The sequence below is a fragment of the Schistocerca nitens genome, chromosome 9 (genome assembly GCF_023898315.1).
Source record: "Schistocerca nitens isolate TAMUIC-IGC-003100 chromosome 9, iqSchNite1.1, whole genome shotgun sequence".
NCBI classification, from domain to species: Eukaryota; Metazoa; Arthropoda; class Insecta; order Orthoptera; family Acrididae; genus Schistocerca; species Schistocerca nitens.
In genome coordinates this window covers 216,917,230-216,939,747 of record NC_064622.1, presented here as the reverse complement: position 1 = coordinate 216,939,747, position 22,518 = coordinate 216,917,230, and the positions used below count along the sequence as shown (strand labels likewise).

Sequence of the window (22,518 nt, the reverse complement as noted above, 5' to 3'; positions counted from 1 at the left end):
GTGAGTGCAACCGGCTTTAAAGACCTGGTCAGAAAGAGCGCGGCCTGGCGGTCCGACCTGCGGCCTTGAACAGCAACGGCAACGGCCAGGCCGCATCTTTGTTGTATATAGGTGTCGGTTGCACAGAGCGCGACTCTGGCCGGCTCGCGGCACCAGCTGACGTCGAGTTTCAACACAAACAGATTCGCAGCAGCCCGGAGCGGCTGTTTGCATTTGCTGGCGCATTTGACAGCAGCGGCGCGAGGCAGATCTTTGATACCACGCTACACGTGCAGGCTGCTATGTGATGAGGTTCCGTCCGTTTCCACGGTGTGACAGCTGACGCAGCAGCAACCGCTTTTGACTGTGCGGCGTTCCTTGCCCTGGTCATCCGCCGTGCCTGACCCGCACAGGCAGACTGCGGCGTTGTGTCTGACCAGCCCTTCAAGATGCTGAAAATCAGCACATCCAGGATATATTATAGGAATGAAGCCTAGAAATACAGGTGGCCCTTGTGACTCCTAAGGGATTGAGACCACTCATTTCTAGGTCATTATCAAACTATCACAAACAAGCCATCATTGTCTCATTAATCATCAGTCACTTATTAGTTACCATCTCTCTACAATATGCCATATCGATCAAATGCCTGGATGGTTAATGGCAGCTGGCAAATGTTTCAAACTTGGTCCCAGTGTGGCGACTCCACATGGTCATAGAGAGGAGACAAATAAAACTGGAAACGCATTTCCGAATAAAATTTGGCATCTCTGCAAAGTTTAGATTCGTATGCTATGATGTATCTTACAGGCAGACGCCCTAGTGTCAGGCACATCGGTTTTAGATGAATTCGCTGTTTCTCATACATTTGCTGTCAAGGTGTCTCATTTTAAGAGTTAATGTTGTGGGAATATTCTGAATTGCTCTCGTAAATGCACATTTTGAGGCACAACGCCATGTCAGTAAGTGCACCACTGCTGAGAGATGTTAATAGGTGCTTAAAATACATAATAACAGTTTCAGATGGTTAAATAGGTAAAAATAAATTATTTTCTCTTTTTAAGTAAGAATAAACCGTTCATTTTCCCCTGCCTTAATACGTTTTCTTGCTAGTTACACTTTTCTCTGTTAGTCCCCTGAAGAGTGAAAAAAACAGTGCTTTACTTTCTATTTTGTAAAGTAAAAACTAAATGTACACAATAATTTCCACAACCCATAACAGATTCATGTCTTAACAAATTTTGTGAACTTTGGTTGTAAGGATGATGTGACTGTTTTACTGTTACAGACATATTAATGTAGTTTGAAATACTGTTGTAAATTTAATGTTAAGAACAATAGAAGGCATACGGTTGTGGAAATCGGTTCTGTTACTAATAATGTGCAAAACTTGACTACTCACATACCTGCATTACTTAAACAGAAATTGAATTCCTTTCGGGTCCTTCCCATAACTATCTACCACTTTTTTGATAAAGGACTCCTCCTCTGATTTTATCTTATCATGATGAACTGACACCATACACAAACAACTGAGTCGATTATCTGCCATGGTAGTTCTTAGCCACGTTTTCACACGCCTAAAGAGTGCTGCAAACAAACATGACGTCGGCCTATACTAATTCATACAGTGTAACCTTCTTCAATTACTCTATTGTGATAATATTTCAAACAAGATTTAAAAATAATTAGAAGAAATGTTTCATCTGACTTAAGAAATTGTTTCAAAGTCTTTCTAATTAAGTAATTACAATCAGAAAAATGTTACTGTGGTAATTAAGTACCTGAACGATCTTTCCGCAGAGCAGGTGGTTGCCGGTAAGCTAAAGGCTATCTTCAAGGCTGAAGCTACGGTGGGCAAGAATTTGGCTTTGTCCAGTAGATCAGTCAGGCTTAATTCAGCAATATCTCCTTCAGTTACTTTATCGCGTTCCCACATACTGATCCATGTCCGTGCTTCTTCAGTGAAGTTATTTAAAAGGTCGCCATAAAATCTTTTGATATTTTCAATTATCCTTTTCATATCTAGGTCGCTTTGGGATTTCATTACCTTTGGGTGCAAGCAGAAAATCTCAAAAGATGCCTTGTTTTCTTCTGAAAACCGTACTTGCAAGGACTGGACTGGGGAATCCAAATATGGAATAAAGAGAGATTTTCTGTAGAACTAAGTGACAGAAACTGATGGATGATTTGGACGATGCATTTGTCGTGCAACAACTCGCGGTTGTCGAATGGCAGTGACATCTATTCCAAGTGCACTCTGGTTGCTTTCAGCACTTTTCATTATTATTTCAAATTCGGCTTCCGCATTTTCTGTGTCATCCAATAACATTTTTACAATTCCTTGAATGTGTTCTGAAACTTCTAACAATTTAATGTTTACTGATTTTAGGATATTGGTGACAGGTTCTAGTTTGGCTGAATATTTTGCTATGACTTTTAATGTAACAATAAATGTTGGAGAAGTAAGTTGCAGTAAAGTTGCCAGGCTTTCTGCCTAGTTTCACGATCTACTTCTTTATGTAAAATTGCTAATGCTTCAACAGTTTCTAAGAACTTATCATTAAATTTCCTTATAGACTTATGCTTCTCAGACCAACGTGTCTCACACAGTTTTTGAGGTTCCCAACTAGGAATTTCCTTGGTGTGCTCCCCCGGAAAAAAGAAATTCCTTCTTTGATAGTACCAATGGCATTTCTAACCTCTGGTAAGGTGTTCAAATCATTCACAACTAAATTAAGTCTATGGCTAGCACAATGATAGAAGCGAGCCTTGGGATATTTCTCAGCATTTATCTTCTGTACTCCACCAATTTTACCGGCCATTGTACTGCACCCGTCATAGCCTTGTCCTACCATTTTATCTAGATTTAAACCCCAAGCAGATAAAGTAGATATTATTGTTTGGAGATGTTTTTTGCATCTAACCTTGCTAATGGTGTAAATCCAAGGAATTCTTCTCTGACAACATTAGTTGCAAGGTCAAAATAACGTGCAGAAAGAGAAAGTTGTGCCTGCAATATCCATTGTTTCGTCTGACAAAACTGAAATGATTCGCTGTTATCGATGGTATTAATCAAATCATTTCTTAGTACTTCGGCGCATACATCAATTATATCATTTTGGGTTCTATGAGAAACATAGGTAGCATTTTTAGGCGCACCCTCAAAATGTTTCCGCAATGTTTCGTCACCTGACTGTACTCTAAATTGTAATAACTCATCAAATACAGCATTTGAATTTGTTTTTCCTCTTAAAGATAAGTCACGTAATGCAAAAAACAATGCACAAGAAACAATTGATTTTAACTTTGCACAATTAGTTTGTACTAATTTCGCAAGATTCTCGTTGGCGAGTTCTTCCACACTTTTAGTTTTGTTTGTCACAACACTAATGAAATTATTTGCATCTTTATGCCACTCATAATTCATATGCATTTTTGCACGTTCATGGAACTTTCTGAAATTTGTGAATGGGCGGCTTATGAATGCGCCATGATGACTACCATGCGTTATGCGTGGCCGGAAAAGCACATAAACCTTGCAGAGGGCACCTTTAACTGCTTTAGAATAGACCAACCATGGATATAATGACAGCCAGTCTGGTCGAAATGTTCTTTTTGTGCTGTCTATATCATTCTTAAAATTATAACTTTTTTCAGGCTGCCATGGATTCAATAAAATCTTATACTTTGGGCAATTGTCAATATCCTTTTTTTCATTGTAATTTCCGACATCGGGAATACTGACCAGGATACTACTACCCTTTTCATCAACGCACTTGAAGCCAGCAGAGGTACTGGCTTCATCTTTATTTTCTCCATCAGCACAACTACTGGAATTTTTAATAGTGATGGTTGCATTTGACTCACCCTTTTCCTGTGATACCTCATCATAGACAGTATCTTCTTCGACACCTCCACTTTCATTTGTAGTTGTCATTCACTTATGAGGTATGAAAAACTTACGTATATCGGTCATTTTGCCACTGTACACACTGCGCTTTTACATTCACAACGCACAAACGTCTATGCAAACCACAATCATGCACCACTGTCCACTTACAACTCACAATGAATTTACACAACCCTTAACGCGATGCGATGCCAAACCGAGCTGATCGATGACTAAAGAACAGAAGCTGAAATCGTATCACAGTGGCGGGAGGGAGGGAGGGGTTTTGGTTCAACAATGAAACAGCGCGGTGTCCATTAGGCCGCAAGCCAGTGACTTTGAGTTTCGAGCGATCGTTTGGAGCGGTTTCTTGCAATGGATGTGGAAATATTTATGCGATATGTTCCTATTAGAACATAGCAAGACTCATCTAGAACGTTCCGGAAATGAAGGTAGCTCATGCCACACCCTGCTAGACCACGTTCGTTGACAGTAGTTCCAATGACGAATATTGCCTACTTCTACAGACAAGTAGCGATATTAGTGGCTACACAGTACCATCGAACATTTCTTCAGCAAACGAAAAGGAACATAATACAATACGCTAATTTAAATTAGCGTCTGATAATTGTTAACCACTATTTGAAATGTGAAAGAATAAAATTTTGCTGAGTGTGTTTTGTTGTGCAACTGTATTGTGTTGCCAGTTGAGGTTTATGAAGAGGTTTGTACCTAGTGAGGTGGGAGCAGATAGGGTGACATTTTAGTACACTATAAATCAACATTTTCGAGATGGAACTCTCACCATGGGAACCATTCTTAATGGGACCACGTACACATGTAGTAGTTTGTCGATCGGCAGGTCGCTTTATTTGTTATAGCTTATTAGTAATGCTCAGAGTTTGTTAACATGTAAATGGTCTTTTCTTATAAGATATGCGTTGTTTACAGTTACTAAAATCTCGAATATTCCGGCTATAGATATCTATCTTTAATTTTGTATTTTTCGTCATATAGGTACTGTATCGTAGATTATTTTCAAGGAAGATATCATTTTTTTACGTTTGTGTTTAACGTCCCTTTATGACACAACTGATTCTTTTAATATGTAAAGAATGAACAATGGGCGTGCCTTCAGCAAAAACGCTTAAATGTTGCTCAAGAATGCATTTGTAAAAGTTAACAATAAACTGCTGGTTCATCTGATTATTCCAATTGTTGCCTCACTTGCTGTTGTTAATTTCTACCACGTTTGGGCATAGAAATAAAAATAAAGATACTTCATAGGCAATAGCTGTAAGACGGATATATAACAATTTTGCACATCTTCAACGAACAAGATTTCTTAAAGAAAAACATACAATTTTTAAATTTATCATCATTTTTTAATTTTAGTTCGATCCTCCTTTAAAGTTTTTCATTGCTCTAGTTCATCCTGTAATTCTGTTTAAATATGTTTTATATCATTTTTACGTCATTTTATCGATATTTTCCGGTTATTTTAGTGGTAATATTGCAGGTATTTTAACTCATACATAACTGTGCCCTAAAGTTACAGGTATTTTTCATGTTCGTAAACTGAATGAATTCTCACTAGGGGCAGCTGCCCTCACTGCCCCGCCCCACCCCACCCTGCAGGCGCCCCTGCCCAGGTCCACTTGCATGGGAGACACCCTGGGCAGTTGACTGTTGCTCGCCATATGGCCTGACAACCGGGAGTGATGGATGGTCTGGGGTGCCATTTCGTAGCAGGTTCTCTTTGGTTGTCATCTGTGGCACTCTTATAGCACAGCAGTACATCGACGATATTCTATGCACTATTTTGTTGCCCCTCATGGCAAGCCACCCTGAGCTTGAATTTCAGTAGGTATATGCCCGCCTGCACTCGACGAGAATTTCTACTGCTTGTCTTTGTGCTTGCCAAACCCTACTTTGGCCAGAAAGGTCACTGATTTCTTCCCAACTGAGAACACTTCGAGTTTTATGGGCAGAGCACTCCAACAAGCTCTGGATACTGGCGAGCTAACGTGCTAGATGGACAGTATTTGGCATGATATACCTCAGGAGTGCATCCAACAACTCTATCAATGAATGCCAAGCCAAATAACTGCCTACATAACTACTGGAGGTGGACCAACAAGTTATTGACTTCTTTAATTTGTAAAACTCTTACTCTTGAATAAATCGTCTAGTTTTCTTGTAATTGTAATCGTTTGTTTGTCTGTACATGTGCATCACAGCTACCGATTTCCCATTTGGATGATTTCTTTGAGGTGGATAATTGTATTTTTAGTGTATGAGGGACTAATTAGAACCTATTTACCTTATTCATTATGTTTTGCTTTCTTAACCAATTACTTACGTCATAACATTGTATTTCTCTCCACCGTTAGAGCTGACTTTTTCATTTAAAATGTTATTTAATGACAATTTCTTCAACTTCTTATTTTTTCACAGATTGGGTGTCAGCTCTGTGCTTTTAATGTAAAACCAAAATAATTTTTCGCTTTCAGGTATTTCTACTCGGTTGCGGAAAAACAATAAATGGAGAAAACATCCATGTCACTATAGATTCAAAAGCAAAAATGCCACAACTATAAAATGCGTGAGCACCGCGAAGTTCTCTTCTGACAATGCAGTGAAAACTTTCCTCCTGACTAACCTTAACGGCAAGTGACGTGACGTGAAGGTCCGTTGACAGCTTGTGTGACTGTCACCATTTGAAATTCATTATGGAATATTCTGACGTTGACATGGCGTGTTGGCCTTAAGTCATATCCTTAAGTTCACCGTTCGGTACTAGAGTAGAAGCGAAATGATGTGATGTGACATAACACCCACTGTAAACGTACCCTCGTTCTCCATATTGCCACAGTTAGACTAATAAAATAGAGTTTTCCTTTGTGCGAGGCAGCACGCACAAGTTCGTGAGCCGATTTTTAAGTTCTAGATTCGCGTATTTTGCTGGTCACGTAATTTCTGTATGATCTTTCATTGATTGTGTCAATACCCGTTTGTATTGCGATATATATATTGGGAATGTGTGAACATTAGCGAGTGCCGTGATAAACTTGTACTGTTATCATCAATTGCAGCCTTAAACGTAATTGAGCTCTTTAAATTTTTTTAGAACATTAGGCCTATCCTTGTTCAAAACAATCTTTCTCTAATTTCATTGTATAGTTCCATGAGAAACAGGTTATTTTAGGAGTTATCGGACGCTTACAAAACTGTTTTCGTATGTTACAGGTATGAATGTTTTTGATCTGTAGTTCATTTCGTAGCACATCAGTGTTTCTGATTCACATAGTTCTACCAAAGAATATATCACCTCTGAACTCCATCGTATATTTATCAATGCAAATAAACGTGCGTTTCAAAAATTTTGGGAAGCTACCAAAGACTTTGCATAATCTAGGAGCAGTTGTAGCAAATTGGTGTTTGTGATTTAATTACTGTAGCAGATTTTCTAACTGATATATTGCGTTACATCTAACTTCCCTTAAAGAGGAGTACCCCTGTATATTATCAGCATTTATCGAAAATCAACTTTGTTTTCGAGTTTGCTAACAACTGCAATTAATCTCAATACAATTTAGGAAACTAATAGTTTCTGCCACTGGTTTTTGTATTGTGTTAATAGAAATCTCGTTTTGTATATTTGCTTCATTTCTCATAGGGAATCAGCAACTTTTTAGCTCAACAGATTAAAAGATAATCAGCTGGCTTATTTTAAAGTTATTTGTTCCCTGCTTTATAATATATTGCACCAGCCAAAACGCATCTCCACTGTGAACAATGTTCTCGAACACAGGATGAGTTGATTGACGTTCGTAAGCAGCTGGAAATTGCTCTGACTACTGTCAAACAATTGGCAGCTGCTGCGAATCGGTGTGTTGGGAGAGCTACCAAGAGTCATGTACCTGTTATACCAGTACCAGAGGTAGCTCATCTACTATCCTCTCCTGTGGATCCCATCTCCTCTGCAGAAAGTACAGTATCTGACATTAATCGTCTACTTGATTGCAAGTGGCGTGTCAGTGGTAGATCTAGGCGTCCTGTAGCAGGTGGACAGGGACTAGGGAGAATGCAGTGTGTTGTACAGATTCCCCTAACCAACAAGTTTGAGGTGCTGTCCTTTACTGAAACTAACCAGTGGGAGTCACTGCATCTGTATTGGGGAAACCTGCTTTACCCAGTGTCAGGAGGAGGCAAATGGAAAAGAGTAGAGGTCTATTAATCGTCGGCACTTCAAATGTATGGTGGACGATGGTACCCCTAAGGGAAATAGCAGCAAGAGACAGGAAAGAGCACAGGTTCACTCAGTGTGTATGCCTAGAGGTCTCATACAACATGTTGACGAGGCTATTGCAACAGCCATTGAGGGAAAAGGGTGCCACCAACTGCAGATTGTGCGCATGTTGGAACAAATGATGTCTGTTGGTTGGGCTCTGAGGTCAATCTTTGGTCATTCCAGCGACTGGCAGAGAATATTGAGAAGACCAGCCTTATGAATGGGGTTTACGAAGCACACAATTTGCTCCATAGTCCCGAGAACTGATTGTGTCCCTTTGGTTCTTAGTCGAGTGGAAGGACTGAACCAGAGACTTTGCAGTTCTCTGACAAGTTAGACTGCGACTTCCTGAACTTGCGTCATAGCGATGAGAACTGTAGGGTCTGGCTAAACGGGTTCATGTGTACATTAAACGGCAGAGGTTGCTACACAGGTAGCTAACGGTGTCTGGGGTGCACACAAGGTTTTTTTTAGATTAGGTGACTCTCCATCCAATCTAGATAACGATAACTTTAGGAAACGCAGAAGCATCAGAGTAAGATCGAAAGAAATGCCTCCAATAGGTGAGAGTATTAAAATCTTAATGGTAAACTGCCAAGGCATTCGCAACAAAGTGCCAGAGTTTCAAGTGCTCCTGAAAAGTATTGAAGCTCACATAATATTTGGTACAGAATGCTGGTTGAAACCAGAAACTGATAGCAGTGAGGTTTTTTGGGAAAAATTTAAAAGTACATCGAAAGGATAGGCAAGTGAGAAACAGAGGTGGTGTATTTGTCACAATAGACAGGAAACTCAAGTTAAAAAAAATGGCTCTGAGCCCTATGGGAATCAACTGCTGTGGTCATCAGTCCCCTAGAACTTAGAACTACTTAAACCTAACTAACCTAAGGACATCACACACATCCATGCCCGAGGCAGGATTCGAACCTGCGACCGTAGCAGTCACACGGTTCTGGACTGCGTGCCTAGAACCGCGAGACCACCGCTGCCGGCCCCTCAAGTTCATTAAAGTAGAAATTGAAGCTGCATGTGAAACTGATTGAGCAAGACTCAGTATCAAGAGTGGGCATAAAATGGTAATCAGATTCTTCCATCACTCACCAGATAGATAGTGTCGGAAGTTCCATGCGGCTTTTCGCGGATGATGCTGTAGTATACAGAGAAGTTGCAGCATTAGAAAATTGTAGCGAAATGCAGGAAGATCTGCAGCGGATAGGCACTTGGTGCAGGGAGTGGCAACTGTCCCTTAACATAGACAAATGTAATGTATTGCGAATACATAGAAAGAAGGATCCTTTATTGTATGATTATATGATAGTGGAACAAACACTGGTAGCAGATACTTCTGTAAAATATCTGGGAGTATGCGTGCGGAACGATTTGAAGTGGAATGATCATATAAAATTAATCGTTGGTAAGGCGGGTACCAGGTTGAGATTCATTGGGAGAGTGCTTAGAAAATGTAGTCCAGCAACAAAGGAGGTGGCGTACAAAACACTCGTTCGACCTATACTTGAGTATTGCTCATCAGTGTGGGATCCGTACCAGATCGGGTTGACGGAGGAGATACAGAAGATCCAAAGAAGAGCGGCGCGTTTCGTCACAGGGTTATCTGGTAACCGTGATAGCGTTACGGAGATGTTTAATAAACTCAAGTGGCAGACTCTGCAAGAGAGGCGCTCTGCATCGCGGTGTAGCTTGCTCGCCAGGTTTCGAGAGGGTGCGTTTCTGGATGAGGTATCGAGTATATTGCTTCCCCCTACTTATACCTCCCGAGGAGATCACGAATGTAAAATTAGAGAGATTAGACCGCGCACGGAGGCTTTCAGACAGTCGTTCTTCCCGCGAACCATACGCGACTGGAACAGGAAAGGGAGGTAATGACAGTGGCACGTAAGGTGCCCTCCGCCACACACCGTTGGGTGGCTTGCGGAGTATGAATGTAGATGTAGATGTAGATGTAGATTTGTTTCCTGATGAAATCTAAAACTTTAGAGAAAACCTCAGTTCACATGTATGCAAGTTCCCCACTCATACTGCAGTCATTGGTGAAGACTTCAATCATTCAACAGTTAATTGGGACAATTTAAGTTTTGTTAGTGGTGAGCATGATAAGGCATCCTATGAAACTTTACTAAATGCCTTCTCTGAAAACTTTCTAGAACAGACAACTAGGAACTTCACTCATGATGGAAATATATTGGGTCTAATGGCAACAAACAGACCTGATGTCTTTGACGACATCCACATCGTAACTGGTATGAGTGATCATGATGAGGTTGTGGCAACAATGATTACCAAAGTACAAAGGACAACTAAAAGAAACAGAAAGATCTATATGTTCAGTAAATTAGATGCAAAATCGGTAGTGGCATATCCCAATAAGGACCTTGAAACTTTCAGCACAGGGCAGGAACATGTATAGGAACTTTGGCTCAAGTTTAAAAGAATAGTTGGTCATGCACTGTATACATATGTAGCCATTATAACAGTTCATAACGGAAGGGATTCTTCACTGTATACAGTCACTGTAAAGAAACTTCTAAAGAAACAGAGATTACTGCATAATAGGTGTAAAACAAAGCCTAGGGCTAGAGACAGCGAGATGCTGAATGAAAAGCAGTTGGCTGTCAAAAGAGCCATTCATGATGCCTTCACTGACTACCATAGCAGCATATTGTCAATTGAACTTTCTCAGAACCCAAAGAAATTCTGGTCGCATGTAAAATCTGTTAGTGGCACCAAAATTAGTTTCCAGTTCCAGTGAATGAGACAGTAACTGAAATTGAGGGTAGCAAAGCAAAAGCTACAATGCTCAACTCTGTTCTAAAATGTTAGCTTATAAAGGGAAACCCAGGAGAACTTCCCCAATTTCATCCTCATTCCACTGAAAAGATAAATGAAATTAGTGAAATTAGTGTCAGTGGAGTTGAGGGCCCAATGGATTCCCAATACTGAATTTGCAGCTGAGTTTGCTCCTCTTCTAACTGTAATCTGTCGTAGATTTCTCTAACAAAAAACTGTGCTCCGTTCTTGGTAAAAGGCACAGGTCATTTCCGTCTACAGGAAGGTTAGTAGAACTGATCCACAAAACTACTGTCCAGTATCCTTGACATCGATTTGCTGTAGGATCTTATAACTTATTCTGAGCTTAAACATAATGAGGTACCTTCAACAGATCGTCCTCCTCAGTGCCAACCAGCATGGATTTCGAAAACTTCGATCGTGTAAACCCACTCACACTTTTCTAACATGACATACTGAAAGCTTTGGCTCTAGGCAGTCAGGTAGAAGGAGAATTTTTTTATTTCCGAAAAACGTTTGACTCTGCACCACACCTATAATTATAGTCAAAAGTAGGATCATATGGGGTATCAAGTAAAATTTGTGACTGGATTGAGAACTTTTTGGTATGGAGCACACAGCACATTGTCTTGTGTGGAGAGTCATTGTCAGATGTTGAAGTAACTAAGGGTGTGCCCCAGGAGTGTGTTTGGACCCTTGCTGTTCATGTTGTATATTAATGACCTTGCAGGCAATATTAACATTAACATCAAGCTTTTTGCAGATGATGCTGTTATCTATATTGAAGTATTGTCTGAAAGAAGCTGTATAAACATTCAGTCAGATCTTGATAGGATTTCAAAGTGGTGCAAAGATTAGCAACTTGCTTTGAGTGTTCAAAACTGCAAAAATGTACACTTCACAAAATGAAAAAAAAAAAACATGGCATCCTATGACTATAATATCAATGAATCATTGTTGGAATCAGCCAACCCATACAAATACCTGGGTGTAACACTTTGTAGGGATATGTAATGGAATGATCACATAGGTTCAGTCATTTATAATGCAGGTGGTAGACTTCAGTATATTGGTAGAGTACTGGGGAAGTGCAGTCAATCTACAATGGGGATTGCTTGGAAATCAGTCGTGCAACTGGCTGTAGAATATTGCTTAAGCGTGTGGGACCCATAACAATTAGGAGCAACAGTCGATATTGAATGTATACAGAGGAGTGCAGCACCAACTGTCAAAGGTACCTGTAATCCGTGTGGGAGCATCACAGAGATAGTGAAGAAAGTGAACTGCAAGACTCTTTCAGACAGGTGTAAACCATTCTAAGAAAGCCTATAAACAAATTTTCAAGAATCAGCTTTAAAGATTACTCTAGCAGTTGGATTCAAGACTTTCTTGCAGGTAGAACTCTGTTAAAAGAAAAGAAAAAATTTCTTGACGTCTATATTTATGTGCTGCTCCATGACTCTGCTGTCAATATCTTTATTCTTGGCTTGTGTGTAACTTCTGTGTATTTTCTTACAGTAAATGTGTTTTTCGTATCCAGGGTGTAATTACAAAGTTAATAAAATGTTTTCTTGCCTTTAAATAATATTTTTCATCAGGTTATGGGCCCAGTACACGTGTAAAGGCAAACAACACAGTTTAATTAAAACAATATTTGAAATGAGCGTATGTCTGTAAAGAAACATGACTGCTAGCGGCGATTATAAGGTCAGCATTGATAAGCTTGAAGGACCTGACGACTGGGCCAAATGGAAATGGCATATTTCAATGGTGCTACGTTCATATGGACTAGAAGATATTATTAACGGTACACGTGAACGTGTAGAGTTGCCGCAACATGCGACAAGTGAACAAAAAGAAGCGTATGTGGAATGGCTCAAGGACGACGCAAAGGCAGCAAGTCTTATAGCAAGTGCGCTAAGTAAACCTGTTGCAGAACTCGTCTTAACGTGCAAGAATGCTAAAGAAATCTGGGACAAATTACGCGCCCGATTTGAACGTAGCAGTACTCAGCGTTTGAATATGTTGATTGAAACATTTTTCCGTGTTAAACGTGATGAATCGGAAGATATTAGTGCACATGTGGCCAAACTGCAAAAGTTATTTGTGGACCTGAACGATGAATTAGCAAAACATGAAGAAAATACGCTATCTGAAAGAATCTTAAATGGTCGAATTTTGTCTACACTGGGAAAAGACTACGATAATTTTAAGGATCTCTGGGATACGATACCGACAGAAAAGCAAAGCTTGAATTTATTGATTGAAAAACTCTGTACTATTGAACTGCGTGAACAAGACGTTAATGGAAGTGCAGCTTTTGTCGTTTCTAAAACAAGAAAACGGCAAACAAGTAATCAGCAAGTAAAGATGACGAAGTCACAATTAAAACAGAAGTTTCCGTGTAATAAATGCAAACAATTAGGTCACTGGGCAGCAGAGTGTCCACAGAACACTTGTGACAGCAATAAAAGAAAAGAGAAGAAGCGAGACAGTGAACACGCTGCATTTACTTCATACGCTATGGGCGTGTGTACCAGTAATCACAGTGACCCAAATAAATGGTATTGCGACAGTGGCGCTACAAATCATATCACTCCCAACAAACAGTATTTTGTTTCGTATAGTGAATTGGATGTTCCTCAAGTAATTTCATTGGGAAAACAAGATGTGAAAATGTGTGCGCACGGTCAAGGAACAGTTTACATCCGAATCCGACGAAACAATAAATGGTACAATGCTAGAATGGACAATGTTTTATACGTCCCTGATGCAAGTGCTAATCTGTTTTCTGTGAGAGCCATTGCCTGCAGAGGCTACAGTACTAATTTTAGTTATAATAATGTCTGTGTCCGAAAACAAGTCAGTGGCAATATTGTTATGACAGGTTATGTGAAAAATGGACTTTATGTGTTGAACATGCATGTTGTTAGAAATGCAAAAATGAATCGTATGAGCTTGATGACTTCATCCGAAACATTGCAAGTGTACCATGAAAGGTTTGGTCATCAGAATAAACAACATGTGAAGAATATTTTAAAAGGAATGAACATTAATGTGGAAGATGCCAAGAGTGAATTTTGTGACGGCTGTGCGGTTGGAAAGATGCATAGGCTGCCATTCAAAACACGAACAATACGCGCTACCAGTACTGGTGAATTAATCCACGCGGATGTAAATGGACCAATGAGCACGAAATCTTTTGGAGGCAAGCATTATTATGTATGTTTCAAAGACGATTTTAGTAAATTTCGTCGAATTTTCTTTTTAAGACACAAAAGTGAAGTGTGTACTGTGCTTAAGCAGTTTTTAAATGAAGCACGAACTAATGGACATGTTGTCAAACAATTTAGATGTGATGGTGGCAAAGAATTTAACAATAAGAATGTCAGTGAACTGCTTGCAGACAGGGGAATAGAGCTACTGATTCCTCCTCCTTACACTCCTGAACAAAATGGTGTGGCTGAATGGGAAAATAGGACCATTGTTGAAGCTGCCCGGTCAATGCTAAATCCGAGTAAATTACCTAAAGGGTTGTGGGCAGAGGCATGTAACACAGCAGTCTACCTAATAAATCGTACTGGAAAATCTTCAGTTGAAAATAAAACCCCTTATGAACTATGGTTTAATCGACCAGTAGGACGACTTGATCATCTCAGAATTTTTGGTACAGGCTGCTATGTTCACATTAACAAACAATTCCGTTCCAAGTTTGATGATAAGGCAGTGTTTGGACGACTTGTTGGATATGTTAATGACAAAGATGGGTTCAGAGTTTGGATTCCATCTAAAAGAAAAGTGGTGTTGAGTCACGATGTAAAATTTAAGCCAGAAATTGTTTGTGATTTACATAGTGATCATGTTGAATTTGAAGTCCCTCGGGAAGAATTTAATGATCCGAATTCATCTATAGGTGACCAATGTAAATCTCCTAGGCTGTACACTTCTGGAGGAAGCCAAACTCAAGAAAGAAATTGCTGTTTTTATGGATGTTTTACAACATGAATTCCAAATAACAACTGGCAGTCTTGACAATTTTCTTGGCATAAAAATAAAGCAATATGAAGATGGAGCAATAATGATAAGTCAAGAGAAATACACAGAAGAAATTCTGCAAAGATTTCGAATGGCAGAATGCAATACAATCTCAACTCCTATTGGACGTGAGGACAATAATCAAAACGAAGAAGTTTCGTCATCTGTACCCTACCGTGAAGCAATTGGTTGTCTCATGTACCTTTCAACAGTAACTCGTCCGGACATCACTTTTGCAGTCAATAAAGCTGCTCGTGCTATGGAGAAACCAACCACTGAAGACTGGAATAGAGTAAAGCGCATTTTCCGGTATTTGAAAGGGACCTTAAATTTTGGAATTGTATATAATAAAAAAGAAGAGTTAAAGATTTACGCTGATGCAGATTTCGCAGGTGATAACCGGACAAGGCGCTCAACAACTGGAATTCTTGCAAAGTACTCAGGTGGTGCAGTGTCGTGGACAAGTCAGTTGCAGAAAGTAGTGGCCACATCCACAACCGAGGCGGAAATAATTGCGGCTAGTGAAGGAGCAAAAGAGTTAGTTTGGTTACGTCGTCTGCTATCAGAATTAGTGGAAATGTCGGGACAGCCTCCAGTTCTTTACATTGACAATGCTAGTGCATTGAAGTTGGCAAAAAATCCAGAATATCATCGACGTTCTAAACATATAGAGGTCCGACATTTCTATGTTCGTGAAAGATATCTGAACGGTGACATTTTCTTGGAACACATTGATGGACACAACCAGTTGGCAGATATTTTGACGAAACCTCTTGAACGAGTTCGATTTAATTTTCTATGTTCAGAAATTGGCATGCAAGAGACAAAGCAATAATTTCATGATTTTTTTCTTTTGGAGGAAGTGTTAAAAGAAAAGAAAAAATTTCTTGACGTCTATATTTATGTGCTGCTCCATGACTCTGCTGTCAATATCTTTATTCTTGGCTTGTGTGTAACTTCTGTGTATTTTCTTACAGTAAATGTGTTTTTCGTATCCAGGGTGTAATTACAAAGTTAATAAAATGTTTTCTTGCCTTTAAATAATATTTTTCATCAAACTCAACACTCTGCTCTTAGTGGAACTAAATGGACATATGTAAAGGTAATATCCGGAGTACCACAGGGAAGAGTGATAGGACTGTTGCTGTTCACAATATATATATATATAAATGATCTTGTAGAAAGCGTTGGATGCTCTTTATGGCTATTCGTAGACGATGCAGTTGTTTATACCAAAGTAGCAACGCCAGAAGATAGTAAGAATTTGCATAACGACCTGCAGAGAATTGATGAATAGTGCAGACTCTGGTAGTTGGCCCTGAACATAAATAAATGTAACATATTGCGCATACATAGGAAAAGAAATCCACTACTGTGCAGCTACACTACCGATGAGAAACAGCTGCAGACATCGTCTGCCATAAAATATCTAGGCATAATCATCCAGAGCGACCTTATGTGGAAGGGCCATATAAAACAGATAATGGGAAAAGCAGACACCAGACTCAGATTCATTGGAAGAATCTCAAGGAAATGTTACTCATCCACAAAAGAAGTGGCTAATAAGGCGCTTGTTCGCTCGATTCTTGAGTATTGTCCATCTATCTGGGATCCCTATCAGGTAGGACTGATAGAGGAGATAGAGAAGATTCAACGAAGAGCAGCGCATTTCGTCACAGGATCGTTTAGCTGGCGAGAGAGAGTTACGGAGATGCTAAACAAACTCCACTGGCAGACATTACTAGAGAGACTTTGTGCATCATGGAGAGATTTACTATTGAAATTTCAGGACAGCACTTTTCAGGAGGAGTCAGACAACATATTATTTACCCCCACATACATCTCGCATATTGACCAGTTGCAAATTAGAGTCAATACAGAGGCTTACGACAATCATTCTTCCCAAGCACTATTCGCGAGTGGATCAGGTTTGGAGGGATCAGATAGTAATACCGAAAGTACCCTCCGGCACACACCATTAGTTAGCTTGCGGAGTATGATCTAGAAGTAAATAAAGAAACCTCCGACATATTGAAGATAAGAAAGAATGAAGCTGCGGGATATTCTCAGATTTATCTAAAACGTGATCTAATCTGCCATGACTTATTGCTTATGAAACTATAATTTTATGGTATCTGGGGACTTGCCTTCAAATGCTTCAAGTCTTATCTCTCTGATAGACAACAGAAAGTACAAATATGTCATGAAAGCAAAATGCGTCTTCCAGATTTCAAAAAAACTAGCTATGGTCTGCCCCAGGGTTCCGTGTTAGGCCCTCTGTTATTCATGGTATACATAAACGATTTGCCAAATCATCTGACAGTTGCAAAAACGGTGATGTTCGCTGGAAACACTAGCATTTTTATGAAATGATACACGGAGGATAATCTACAGCAGAGTGTCTCTAGGACAAGAAATGAGACAGGAAAATGGTCTAGCGATAATGCTTTGATCATAAATATGGATAAAACGGTATTGACGAATTTCAGTACTATTAAAAGTAAAGCTAGCAGAAGAGCAAAAGCTGACTTAGGGAACTATGTTATTGCACAAGCTCCATATACAAAATTCCTAGGTATATGGGTGGGTGAGCACTTGAGATGGGAAAAGCATCTAGAAGGACCGAGCGGGGTGACGCAGTGGTTATACACTGGACTCGCATTTGGGAGGACGACGGTTCAATCCAGCATCCAGCCATCCTGATTTAGGTTTTCTGTGATTTCCCTAAATCGCTCCAGGTAAATGCTGGGATGGTTCCTTTCAAAGGGCACTGCCGACTTCCTTCCCCATCCTTCCCTAATCCGATGAGACCGATGACCTCGCTGTCTGGTCTCCTTCCCCAAACAACCCAACCGCATCTAGAAGTTTTGAGTAAAAAATAAAGTAAACGCTGCTATGTGCTAATAATGTTTCAGGAACGTTTCAACACTGAACCATTTCTGTTTGCCTATTCTGCTTATATGAAAAGTATGCTTAGATGTGATGTGATCTTTTGGGGAAATACAGATTTTGGAAAACAAGCTTTCAAACTTCAAAAAAGTAATATTAGAATAATGAAAGGGGTTCCCTGCAGAGTGTCATGCAGGGAAATATTTATAGAATTTAAAATAATGACTCTTCCTAGCTTATACATCTATGACTGTGTATCCTTTCTGAAAACTCACCAGGAATTTTCAACATTAAATAATCAGGTTCATAACCATGAAACAAGGAACAGAGATGATTTTCACAGAACACCCACAAAGGAGCACTCTACCAAAATCGTGTAAACTACCAGCCCAAAATACTTTTTCGTGTATTGGCTTCTACAATAAAGAAAATTAAAGAATTTCATAAATTTAAGGTAGATCTTAAACAATTTTCACTAACACATAGTTTTTATAATATTGAAGAATATCTGAATATGTAAAAGTAATATTATTTATATATACTGATATAAAATATTTGTATTTATTATCCAAGTTTTTGAAACAAATTAAATATTAGAATCTATATTGTAATTGACTACATCTATACAATGTATAGTGTTAACGGATGAATAAAGGGATTGAATTGAATTAGAATAATTACTGCGCGCACGGAGGCATTCAAACAATCATTCTTTACGAGCTCGATACGTGAATGGAAGAGAAAAAAAACAATGGGACGTACCATCTGTCATACACCTCATGGTGGTTTACAGAATACAGAATATAGATGCAGATGTAGAAATGTGTCGCGGGATACGGTACTACAAATTAGATAGCTAGCTGCAGCAAAGTCAAATAATGATTCATTATCGGACGTGAAGATTAGATAAATGTGCAAAGGTAGCAATGTAGTCATCCGGAGTTCTAGATACAATTTTTTATTACTTCTTAACGTAAAAATATTGTATGCTTTGCAAACTTAACTTTCCAAGCCAAAGATTCCTATCATGGTGTGTACTGTGTAGTTGTAACTTTGCCTTGCGATGTACGAATCATTTCATTTGTATACATTGTATAATACAAACATGTTTTATCTGTGAATGATGTTGGATATTAAGCGTAAAAAATGTCAAAACGGAGGTCTGCGGTGACTCTAAGTAATGTTGTTGGTGTCGTAAAAGAGGTTCACTACCCGGGAAAAGCGATAGTAACGTTTCGGTTTGATGGGCAACAAGAACGCGCGCTTCTTTACGGCGAGAAATTGCTTGTAGATGGAAAAAGTGAATCTGATAGGCAAACACTGTACGAATTCGTTGCGCAAGGGTCTGTGCTGAAGTTCACATGTCATTCGTTCAGTAATAATGGTGAAGATCGTTGTAACTGGTTTATAACCTGTGCTTGGCGCCTGCATACTTACGACCTGGGTAGTCCTTCTGGTACAACCACAGTGAATGTGATATTTGGATTGAACAGTACATTGGGTACTGTTGTTGAAGTGACTGCGAGACATTGTGTACTTTCGTTCATCAATTATAAAGGTGAGTACCTTGACTGACAGCTCCCGTGGTTCTTGGTTGATATTGTATACATTATGAATGAAAACACTGGCGACATTGCTGTAATATTGAAAGATATTTATCATTTGTTACATGAACCGTTTTTCCAACGAAAGTACTGTGTTCTTTCATTCATAACGAAGGTGAGCTATCGTATATGCATCTAATTTAATATGTTGTAATGCTGTACCACAGTAGTGTTGGTTATGGACTGTTGGATTATATCGGTATTTGTAAAGCTTAATCTGTCGTCCACTAAGCAGTATTAAAATGATATTGAAATATTGCTTTAGTGGTGGATAAGTGTTGCACTGGATGTTTCAAAATGAATATCGATGTTTTAAGGCTTAGTAGCATTTATGATATTAAACTTAATATAATAAATAATAGCTGTATCAAATGAACGAACTACTCAATTTTGTTTGTATACGTGTTACAAGTTCCGAAGCGCACAGACTACGATTTTCGTAATCGACATGTCACCTAAGGGGAAATATAAACGCAGTTTGGTGGCATCCGGGCGTCAGCAAAAACTCACGAGATGGTACTGTTGCGAGACACCCTTGAACTGAATGTTCTTTGTGCCATATGCGGGAGGAAAGTATATGGGCCTTTCTTTTTCGGCGAAGCTAACCTGGGTTGCCAGGTGTTCAGTTTCTTCCCAAACTTTTCCGTATTTCAGGCCCGCGTTCGATACCGACTTCCGTCAGGAATTATTTGTGGTCTAATGCTAAAAACAAATTGGGTGTCGATGGGGTAGAAGCAGAATTACGCAGTCGTTGTAATTTAAAATTTGCTACATGCAGCGACTATTACCAAAAACTTAAAGGCAAAAGAAAAAGAAGAAAGAGATGATAATAACATTGGAGAAGCGTCCGATTCCACAGTCTGCTTGACCCATGACGTCATCAGTATGGCGGATCCGGTTACTTCCAGCGTGTACAGAGTGGCGACAATGACATCATTGCATTCACACGCCAACAAAAGCGGCCAAAAATAAAAAGACACAATAACGTCTCTCCAAAAATAAAGTGAAACTAACGGGACAGCCATTAAAAGGTTAGGATTTACGACGGGGCAAGCTAAATATACAACAATAAAAACACACCGCACCGTCCCAAAACAAATAATATAAAAAAATTAAATGACTACAGCGAAAGGCTATTTACAATTTGTACAGAAACCAGATGGCGGTTAAAGGAGTCGAGGGACATGAAAGGGAAGCAGTGGTTGGGAAAGGAGTGAGACAGGGTTGTAGCCTCTCCCTGATGTTATTTAATCTGTGTATTGAGCAAGCAGTGAAGGAAACAAAAGAAAAATTCGGAGTAGGTATTAAAATCCATGGAGAAGAAATAAAAACTTTGAGGTTCGCTGATTACATTGTAATTCTGTCAGAGACAGCGAAGGACGTGGAAGGATAGAGAAGGATAGAGTAGCATGGAGAGCTGCATCAAACCAGTCTGAGGACTGAAGACAACAACAACAACAAAAACAACATAGCAGGTCAGCAACTGGAGGCAGTTAATTCCATAAATTATCTGGGAGTAAGCATTAGGAGTGATTTAAAATGGAATGATCATATAAAGTTGATCGTCGGTAAAGCAGCTGCCAGACGGAGATTCATTGGAAGAATCCTAAGGAAATGCAATCCGAAAACAAAGGAAGTAGGTTACAGTACGCTTGTTCGCCCACTGCTTGAATACTGCTCAGCAGTGTGGGATCCGTACCAGATGGGGTTGATAGAAGAGCGCTTCGTTACAGGATCATTTAGTAATCGCGAAAGCGTTACGGAGATGATAGATAAACTGCAGTGGAAGACTCTGCAGGAGAGACGCTCAGTAGCTCGGTACGGGCTTTTGTTGAAGTTTCGAGAACATACCTTCACTGAGAAGTCAAGCAGTATATTGCTCCCTCCTATGTATATCTCGCGAAGAGACCATGAGGATAAAATCAGAGAGATTAGAGCCCACACAGAGGCATACCGACAATCCTTCTTTCCATGAACAATACGAGACTGGAATAGAAGGGAGAAATGATAGAGGTACTCAAGGTACCCTCCACCCACACCGTCAGGTGGCTTGCGGAGTATGGATGTAGATGTAGATGTAGAACTTCATTGAAAACCATCTGGGTAATAGATGAAAAAAGAAAAGTCTGTTATGCTCAGAGTGGAGTGCTTCCAATAAAAAAATAATTAATTTGCAAGCAAACATGGACAGAAGACCTCCAACCTCAAGATGATTATTTCAAAGCCCTGTCAGGCGTTTCTGAGCAAGCTCTACAACAAATTCCAAAATGCCACAGCAAAATTACAGCATACTATTCTAAACATAAAATTCAACAGAATCTATCTTTCACATAATGTAATAGCTAAATATATACATGTCAATGTAAACAGTATGTCTCCTACCAACCACAAAGCCAAAATTGGCTGCCTAAAATAAGAAATTAGATGTGAACATTCAAAGAAGCAGGAACTCAATGTTGAACTGTTCAGAATTTATATGTAAATAGAAAGTAGCATCAGTATCTGTGACATACTTAATGATATCAGGAATACAGTGTAACAAAATACAGAATCAGTAATAAAGATAAAGCAACAACATAAAACTAATCACAGTTTTGAAACAAAATCATTAAACATAAACACAGATGGCAAACAGACCACACATTCTGCCGACACCTGGTCAGTCTTTCTGACATGTAACGTACCAACTAAGAAATAAATTTAACTTACCAACTAAGAAATAAATTTGCTAGAAAAAGGACCTAAATACAATGTGAACACATGCAAGACAGTGGAGAATCTTATTATGGAAAGTGAATATTTAATAAAACAACAAGAAAGAAACAAGGTCAATGCTGGTCTGACAATTGAGTTAGCTGCACAAGAAATTAGATGTGTAATAACATATTGACAGGAACAAAAAGCAATGAAGAAACGTCCAGAATATAATGAACAAACTTACAAACAGTGGGGCTCTCATCACGAAACTGGAAAAGGGCAACATCCTGATAGTAGTAAAACAATAGGAATACAAAAATAAC

General features: G+C 39.3%; 1 protein-coding gene across 1 annotated transcript in view; it reads left to right on the top strand.

Moving 5' to 3' along the window:
* The first annotated feature begins 18,920 nt into the window (after positions 1-18,920).
* The window catches only part of LOC126203411 (uncharacterized), a 53,834-nt gene continuing 50,236 nt past the window's right edge, over positions 18,921-22,518 (top strand). The window contains exon 1 of the mRNA XM_049937716.1: positions 18,921-19,452. Within this exon, the coding sequence (XP_049793673.1) occupies positions 19,041-19,452 (412 nt within the window). The 5' untranslated portion in view covers positions 18,921-19,040. The remainder of the gene's footprint in view (positions 19,453-22,518) is intronic.